At 71.8% G+C, this 7,665-nt stretch overlaps 3 protein-coding genes across 15 annotated transcripts in view; 2 read left to right on the forward strand and 1 right to left on the reverse strand.

The window, feature by feature from the left end:
- The window catches only part of LOC138063592 (sulfotransferase 1B1-like), a 22,066-nt gene extending 21,688 nt beyond the window's left edge, over positions 1-378 (forward strand). The window contains exon 8 of the mRNA XM_068923311.1: positions 201-378. Coding sequence (XP_068779412.1) covers positions 201-313 — 113 coding nt within the window. The 3' untranslated portion in view covers positions 314-378. The remainder of the gene's footprint in view (positions 1-200) is intronic.
- SGF29 (SAGA complex associated factor 29) overlaps positions 1-4,489 on the reverse strand; it is an 8,703-nt gene extending 4,214 nt beyond the window's left edge. The window contains exons 1-10 of one of the 11 annotated variants that reach the window (XM_068923305.1): positions 4,365-4,454; positions 3,142-3,253; positions 2,999-3,074; positions 2,850-2,922; positions 2,690-2,754; positions 2,436-2,565; positions 1,266-1,412; positions 1,095-1,130; positions 804-966; positions 614-726 (exon numbers count right to left, since the gene is read on the reverse strand). In XM_068923305.1, coding sequence (XP_068779406.1) covers positions 614-726; positions 804-966; positions 1,095-1,130; positions 1,266-1,412; positions 2,436-2,565; positions 2,690-2,754; positions 2,850-2,922; positions 2,999-3,074; positions 3,142-3,253; positions 4,365-4,453 — 1,004 coding nt within the window. In that variant the 5' untranslated portion in view covers position 4,454. Of the gene's footprint in view, positions 1-441; positions 727-803; positions 970-1,094; positions 1,131-1,265; positions 1,413-2,435; positions 2,566-2,689; positions 2,755-2,849; positions 2,923-2,998; positions 3,075-3,141; positions 3,336-4,364 lie in introns of those variants that run through there. The other 10 variants (XM_068923304.1, XM_068923300.1, XM_068923307.1 and 7 more) reach the window with 10 other exon arrangements.
- On the forward strand, positions 4,428-7,406 carry NUPR1 (nuclear protein 1, transcriptional regulator). 3 transcript variants are annotated; one of them, XM_068923346.1, is made up of 4 exons: positions 4,428-4,666; positions 4,994-5,124; positions 6,288-6,431; positions 7,296-7,406. In XM_068923346.1, the coding sequence occupies exons 2-3, from the start codon at positions 5,022-5,024 to the stop codon at positions 6,425-6,427; spliced, it is 243 nt and encodes an 80-aa protein (XP_068779447.1). In that variant the 5' UTR covers positions 4,428-4,666; positions 4,994-5,021; the 3' UTR covers positions 6,428-6,431; positions 7,296-7,406. The 3 variants fall into 3 exon arrangements, with proteins under 3 accessions (XP_068779447.1, XP_068779445.1, XP_068779446.1); XM_068923344.1 differs by lacking the exon at positions 4,428-4,666 and adding an exon at positions 4,735-4,889; XM_068923345.1 differs by lacking the exon at positions 4,428-4,666 and having other exon boundaries at positions 4,898-5,124.
- The last annotated feature ends 259 nt before the right edge of the window (positions 7,407-7,665 follow it).

Below are 7,665 nucleotides of genomic sequence, written 5' to 3' on the forward strand. Positions count from 1 at the left end.
GGGGGTCCTTGATCTGCCAGGGGGGCACTGGGGGGTCCTTGGGGGGCACTTGGGGGTCCTTGGGCTGCCGGGGGGGCACTGGGGGGTCCTTGGGGGGCACTTGGGGGTCCTTGGGCTGCGGGGGGGGCACTGGGGGGTCCTTGGGGGGCCCTGGGGGGTCCTTGCGCCCCCCAACCCGCCCCCCCCGCGCCCCCCCGCAGGCGTCACGGGCGACTGGAGGAACCAGTTCACGGTGGCGCAGGCCGAGGCCTTCGAGCGCCTCTACCGGCAGCGCATGGCCGGCACCGACCTGCGCTTCCGCGACCGCCTCTGAGCCCCCTGCCCGAAAACGAAAACCTGGGCCGGCGACCCCCCCCCCCGAACGCAAACAACCCCCCCGGACGGAAACTAACCCCCCCCGAACGCAAACTAACCCCCCCCGAAACAAACCGAACCGCCAAAGAAACAAAAACCCCTTGAAACACCGCGGCGACCCGCCGAAAAGCGCCGACGAGCCGCCCGCCGGGGCGGGGGGTTTAATCGGGCTGATGCGGGGTGGGGGGAGGGTTCGGGGGGTGGGCACCCCAGCCGCCACCCCCCCCCTCGCCCCGCGACGCGGGAGCCCCCCCCTCACTTCTTCTTGGTCTCCTTGCAAGCCACCACGTAGCGCTGGGCCACGTTGAGGGGGGGCGAGTAGCCGTCGGCGTAGGACGTGTCCTCGAAGAGCACCGAGTAGTCGTCCTGGGGCTGCGGGGAGGGGGAGCGGGGTGAGGCGTGGGGCGCCCCACGGCGAGGAGGAGGAGGACGGGGGGGGGGGGACGTACGCGCTGCGGCGGGGCGTGGATGAGGGCCCGGTAGAAGCAGGTGGTCTGCGGGTAGAGGGCGAGCACCAGCTGGTCTTTTTGGAAGAGGGCTTCGGGGTCCGTCTCCGGGTTGGCCTTCCACTGGGGCAGCGGGATGATGCGGCGGCGGCTCAGCGTGTGGCGCCTGCTGGCGTTCGCGGGGGGGGGGGCGGTGAGGAAGAGGAGGGGGGGGCGGTGAGGAAGAGGAGGGGGGGGCGGTGAGGAAGAGGAGGGAAGCCCGCCCCCCCCACCCTTCGCCCCCCCCCTACTCACTCTTTGCCTTCCTCGTCGATGTCGTCCACCTCGTACCTGCGGCGCGAGAAGGACGGCGGCGGTGTGTTGGGGGCGCCGCGGCCCCCCCCCCCACCGGCGCGGCCCCCCCCCCCACCGGCGCGGCCCCCCCCCGCCCCGGCGCGGCCCCCCGCCCGCCCCGCGGACCCTCACTTGTTGGTGGCGTGCGTGTAGCTCACCACCTCGGCCAGGATCCACTGCTCGTCGCCGTCCACCGCCTTGACGCGGGCGGCCACCTTGTCGCCCGGCTTGGCCACGTAGTCGCCGGCCGCCGCCACGGCGCCGCACAGGGGCGGGGGTCTGCGGGGTTGGGCCGGGGGGGGGGGGTTGCTGCGCCCCCCCCCCCCAAAAAAAAACTCCCTCGTTGCCCCCCCCCACCGGGTTGCTGCACCCCCCCCGCCCGTCGCGCCTCTGCCGCTGCCTCGGTCCCGTCCCGTCGGCCCTGAGGCTCCTCGGCGCCCCCCCCCCAGCCCCCTCGGCCCCCCCAACGCCCCCTCGTTGCCCCCCCGAACTCTCATCGCTCCCCCCAAAACCCCTTCGTCCCCCCCACGCCATCACCCCCAACCCCCCCCGCCCCCCGAACACAACTCGTCACCCCCCCAACCCCCCCTTGTCAGTCCCGGAGCCCCCCTCGTCCCCCCAACCCCATCGTCGCCCCCCCAAACCCCCCTCGTCCCCCCCAAACCCCATCGTCACCCCCCCGACCCCGTCACCCCCAACCCCATCGTCACCCCCCTGAACCCCCCTCGTCCCCCCCAACCCCATCGTCACCCCCCCGACCCCGTCAGCCCCCGAACCCCATCGTCACCCCCCCGAACCCCCCTCGTCCCCCCCAACCCCATCGTCGCCCCCCCGACCCCGTCACCCCCCAAACCCCATCGTCGCCCCCCCGCACCCCCCTCGTCCCCCCAAAACCCCATCATCGCCCCCCCAAAACCCCATCACCACCCCCACGACCCCCATCGCCCCCCCAAAACCCCCCATCGCCCCCCAACCCTCATCGTTGTCCCAACCCCCATTGCCCCCAATCCCCATCATCGACCCCCGACCCCCATCGCCACCCCCCAAAACCCCATCGCCCCCCAAAACCCCATCACCCCCCAACCCCCATCGCCACCCCCCAAAACCCCATCGCCCCCCCAAAACCCCATCGCCCCCTAACCCTCATCACCCCCCCAAAACCCCATTGCCCCCCAACCCCCATCATCGTCCCACCCCCCATCGCCCCCCGCCCCCCGTCATCGCCCCCGGACCCCCATCACCACCCCCACGACCCCCATCGCCCCCCCAAAACCCTCCCACCCCCCCCCCAGCCCCGCTCACTTGTCTCCCGGCTTGCCGATCCACAGCGGCAGCGTCATGGCCGACTGCTGCAGCAGCGTCATGAGCACGCCGCGCCGCATCGTCTTGCGCGGCGGCTCCGAGTCGCTGTAGATGCCGGCGATCTTGGCCGCTGGCGGGACGGAAACCGGAGGCGGCGCTGAGCGCGAGGGGCCGCCGGGATCCCCCCGCCGCCGCCGCCCCCCGGACGGGGCCAGGCGAGCGCTCGCCCTCCTCCTCGAGCCTCCCGCCCCTACCGATGCGCCTCTCCTCCAGCAGCGACTTGATCTCGGCGATCTTATCCAGCGCTTTCCGCAAGATGCTGCGGACAAAACAGCGAACGACCGGCGCGCTGAGGAAACGGCGCCCAAAACCGCCCCGCCGGGCGGCACGAGAGAGCTTAAGAAACAAACCTACTTGCACTCGGCTTCCGCGTCGGCCTTGGCGGTCGTGTACAGCCCGCGCAGCTTGGTGCGGTAGTAGGGAGAGACTGCGCAGCGGGGGCGCCCGTCAGCCCCGCCGCCCCGCCGCCATCGCCCCCCCCGCCGCCGCCGCCCCGCGCTCACTCTTGTTCTCCGTCTGCATCCGCTCGTGCGTCTTCTGGATGTTGACCAGGTTGTGCTCGCTGCGCGAGCGCTCCTCCTGCGGCGCCGAGGTCAGCGGAGGCGGCGGCGCTGCCCTCGGCGCCTCCCGTCTCGCCTCGCCTTACCTGCGTCTGCTTGATGAGCTGGTGCAGCTCCCCCAGCAGCTCCGCGATGCGCGAGTCGGCCGACACCAGCGCCATGGCGGAGCGGGCGGGCGGCGCCGCCGGCCAGAGAGACCTCGGGGGTGGAAGGCAGCGGCCACCGCTCGCCTCGGCCTCGGGGCCCTCGTGGCGGAGCTTCCCTCAGGTCTTCGAGCTCGCTACCAAAATGGCGCCGCCCGCCGGCTTTTTCCCGCCCGACGCCACGGCGCATGCGCCACCCGCTGGGTTTTCCCGCCCGGCGCCACGGCGCATGCGCCACCCGCTGGGTTTTCCCGCCCGACGCCACGGCGCATGCGCCACCCGCTGGGTTTTCCCGCCCAACACCACAACGCATGCGCCACCCGCTGGTTTTTCCCGCCCGGCGCCACGGCGCATGCGCCACCCGCTGGGTTTTCCCGCCCGGCGCCACGGCGCATGCGCCGTCTTCCCGCTTTTTTCCGCCCGACGCCACAGCGCATGCGCCGCCCGCCGGCTTTTTCCCGCCCGACGCCACGGCGCATGCGCCACCCTCTGAGTTTTTCCCGCCCGGCGCCAAAGCGCATGCGCCACCCGCCGGCTTTTTCCCGCCCAACACCACAACGCATGCGCCACCCTCTGGGTTTTCCCGCCCGACGCCACAACGCATGCGCCGCCTACCCAAGTCTCCCGCCGAACACTACAGCGCATGCGCCGCCTGCCCGCTCCTCCCGCCCGACGCCACTGCACATGCGCCGCCCACCCGAGACTCCCGCCCAACAGTACAGCGCATGCGCCGCCCACCCGCTTCTCCCGCCCAACACTACAGCGCATGCGCCGTCCGCCCGCTGCTCCCGCCCGACGCCACGACGCATGCGCCGCCCTCCCGCTTTTCCCGTTCGAAGCCGCCGCGCGTGCGCCCTCAGCACGCGCTTCGCGCCTCGCCCCCCCCCCCCGGGCGCATGCGCCCTCGCCCCACGGCCCCGCCCCGCTCCCCACGGCGCATGCGCCGGCCGCTCTTCCCGCCTCTGCGCCGCGCGCGACCATGCTTTTCCCGCCCTCCCGCCGCGCACGCGCGCGGTTACCCGCCCGCCCCCGCCACACGCCCCGCTCGCGGCGCATGCGCAGTGCGTCCCCTCCCGCTGCCCTCGGCCCCAACCCGAGCTACCCCCGTCGCCCGGAAGCCGCCGCCGATCCCGTCCCGTCCCGCCCCGCCGGGGCCCCGCGCTCACCGTGGCGCCACCGGGGCCGCGGAGAGGCGCCGGCGGCGCGCGGAGGTGAGCAGCGGCGCCACTGCGCATGCGCCCACGCAGCGGCGCATGCGCGCCGCGGGAGCGCTGGCCGCGCGCGCATGCGCGGCGCCGCCATCCCCCCCCCACTCCGCCGCGGGGGCTGCTGGGAGTTGTAGTTCGGCGACTCCCTCCCTCTAAGCTCTCCCCCCGCACGACCTCTAATAGCTCAATTTCTCTTTTTCGTGGGTTTTTCTGAGCCGTAGAGCTTCTCTGATACCTTAGAATCACCAAACTGCTTTTAGGTAATGCTAGTCACACCCTCTATGCGTCTGTTACCATGGCAACCGCCTCCCTCCCCCCCCCCAGGGCCCACCATTTTGTGGGTCCCCCCCTTGGCCCTGGCGGCCATCGCGGCCGGCCCGCCCGGCCCCGTGCGGTTTGGCCGCCGGCCGAAAGGGGATGGAAACCTGGCCGGGGAGGGGGGGTGGAGGAGGCCGAGGCCGTGGGGCTGACGCAACCGGCGGGGTATAAAGAGGCGGGGGGGGGAAGCGGGATGTAAACACGGCACGGTCGACAGCACCCAAAACTCTCGCTTTTTCGGGTGTTTCTCTCCTTTTCTTGCTCCGCAGCTCCCCACCTCCCCCCCCCCCCCCGGACATGGCGGCCGCCCTGGTGGACGCCCGCAAGCTGGTGCCCACGGCCTTCGAGGACGAGTACCTGGACGCCTGCGACTACTACAGCCTCACTGAGCGCTACGGCGGTGAGGGGCCGTGGCGGCCGTGGAAGGGGGCTATAGCGGGGGCCCCGGGGCAGCCCCATGGCGGTGGGGTGGTTGGGGGGGCCCTGGGGCAGCCCTATGGCAATGGGGTGGGTTTTGGGGTCTGTGGGGCACCCCCATGGTGGTGGGGTGGGGTTGGGGGGGCCCTGGGGCAGTCCTATGGCAATGGGGTGGGTTTTGGGGGTCTGTGGGGCAGCTCCATGGCGGTGGGGTGGGTTAGGGGGGGCTCTGGGGGCAGCCCCGGGTGGTGGGGTGGGTTTGGGGGGGCCCTGGGGCAGCCCCATGGCGGTGGGGTGGGTTGGGGGGGGCCCTGGGGCAGCCCTATGGCAATGGGGTGGGTTTTGGGGGTCTGTGGGGCACCCCCATGGTGGTGGGGTGGGTTGGGGGGGGCCCTGGGGCAGTCCTATGGCAATGGGGTGGGTTTTGGGGGTCTGTGGGGCAGCTCCATGGCGGTGGGGTGGGTTAGGGGGGGCTCTGGGGCAGCCCCGGGGTGGTGGGGTGGGTTTGGGGGGGCCCTGGGGCAGCCCCATGGCGGTGGGGTGGGTTTGGGGGGCCGTGGGGCAGCCCTATGGCACTGGGGTGGGTTTTGGGGGGCCGTGGAGCAGCACTGGGTGGTGGGGTGAGTATTGGGGGGCTGTGGGGCAGCCCCATGGTGGTTGGATGGGTTTGGGGGGACCATGGGGCAGCTCCATGGTGGTGAGGTGGGTTTTGGGGGGCTGTGGGGCAGCTCCATGGTGGTGAGGTGGGCTTTGGGGGGCCCAGGGGCAGTCCCAGGGCAGAGGGGAGGGTATTGGAGGGGCCATGGGGCAGCTCCATGGCGGTTGGTTGGGTTTTGGGGGGCCGTGGGGCAGCCCCATGGTGGTAGGGAAGGTATTAGGGGGCCATGGGACAGCTCTGGGGCAGTGAGGTGGGTATTGGGAGGCTGTGGGGCAGCCCCATGGTGGTGGGGAGGGTATTGGGGGGCTGTGGGGCAGCCCTGGGCCAGGCGGGTGGGTTTTGGGGGGCCGTGGGGCAGCACCAGAGGGGTGTGGGGCCCATGGGGGGGAGGAGGGTGCTGGTGGGAGGCGTAAGGGGCAGCCGTGGGGCCGTGCCCGGCGCCGTGGGGCGGTGCCGTGGGGCGGCGGCCAGCCTGTCCGTCCCGCCAGCGCCCGGGGGCCGGGGCCGCAAGGGCCGCTCCAAGCGGGAGGCGGCCGCCAACACGAACCGGCCCAGCCCGGCCGGCCACGAGCGCAAGGTGGCCCTGAAGCTGCAGCGGGCCGAGGCCCGGGCCAGGGCCCGCTCCTGACCAGGTGAGACGCGCCAACATGGCCGCGCTCGCGCCACGGCGACGGCAGGCCAGCATGGCCACCTTCGCGCCCACTCCTGATTGGGTGGGATGTGCCAAAACGGCTGTTTCGTGGCATGGTGATGGTAGACCAACATGGCCGTTCTCGTGCCCGCACCCACCGCTGGTTGGGTGGCATGTGCCAACATGGCCGCCTTCATCTCGTGGGGATGGTAGGCCAATATGGCCGCCCTCATGCCCACACCCACCCCTGATTGGGTGGCATGTGCCAACATGGCCGCCTTCATCTCATGGGGATGGTAGGCCACTATGGCTGCCCTTACACCTGGCCTCACCCCTGATTGGCTGGGATGTGTCAACATGGCCGCCCTTGTGCCATAGCGATGGTAGGGCAACATGGCCGTTGTCACGTCTGCACTTGGTCCTGATTGGCTGGGATGTGCCGATATGGCCACTTCCAGGCACGGGGATGGTAGGCCAACATGGCCACCCTCGTGCCCACACCCACCCCTGATTGGGTGGGATGTGCCAATATGGCCGCCTTCACGCCATGGCAACGGCAGGCCAACATGGCCGCCCACCTGCCCACACGCCTGCCCCTAATCGGGTAGGACGTGCCAAGATGGCCACCTTCGTGGCACGGGCTAGGGCCGCCCAAGATGGCCGCGCTCATGCCAAGGGCCCGGGCGCCGCCATGTTGCTACCAGGCCAAGATGGCCACGCTCATGCCAAAGGGCCCGGGCGCCGCCATGCCAAGATGGCCGCCCCATGGCCGCCTGCAGGCCGAAGGGCCAAGATGGCCGCGGTTGCGCTGAGCAGGGGGCGGGGCCAGGGGCGTCATGTGACCCTCCTGGCCCCACCCCCGCAGTCTCCGTCTGACCCGCGCCCGATCCGGCGGCCATTGTCCCCACGGCGACGTCTCCACGGCGACGGCACCCTGCCCCCGGCTTTCACCAATAAAGAGATTTTTTACCCCGTTTTGGTGCCTGGTGGGGCGGGGCTTATTGGGGGCGGGGCAGAACCGCCGCCCACGGCACGGCGGCCATTTTAGTGCATGTGCTGCAGGGGGGGGGCGTGAAAAATGACCTCACTTCCTGCCTGTGATGATGTCATAGCTGCCAGGCAGCCATGTTGGAGTGCCCCGCCCGTGTTTGGGGTGGGGCAGGCCACTCCCAGCATCCTTTGCGCAGTGGGGGAGGGGCTGCTCGCAGGGGCTGCTGGGTAAGGGGAGTGGGTGT

This window comes from Struthio camelus, chromosome 32, assembly GCF_040807025.1.
Source record: "Struthio camelus isolate bStrCam1 chromosome 32, bStrCam1.hap1, whole genome shotgun sequence".
Classification (NCBI taxonomy): domain Eukaryota; kingdom Metazoa; phylum Chordata; class Aves; order Struthioniformes; family Struthionidae; genus Struthio; species Struthio camelus.

Excerpts from the sequence above, each read along its gene's own strand:
- NUPR1 (XM_068923346.1), top strand. The coding sequence starts at position 5,022 with ATGGCGGCCGCCCTGGTGGACGCCCGCAAGCTGGTGCCCACGGCCTTC. Across the intron at positions 5,125-6,287 it reads CCTCACTGAGCGCTACGGCG|CGCCCGGGGGCCGGGGCCGC; the intron begins GTGAGGGGCCGT and ends CCGTCCCGCCAG.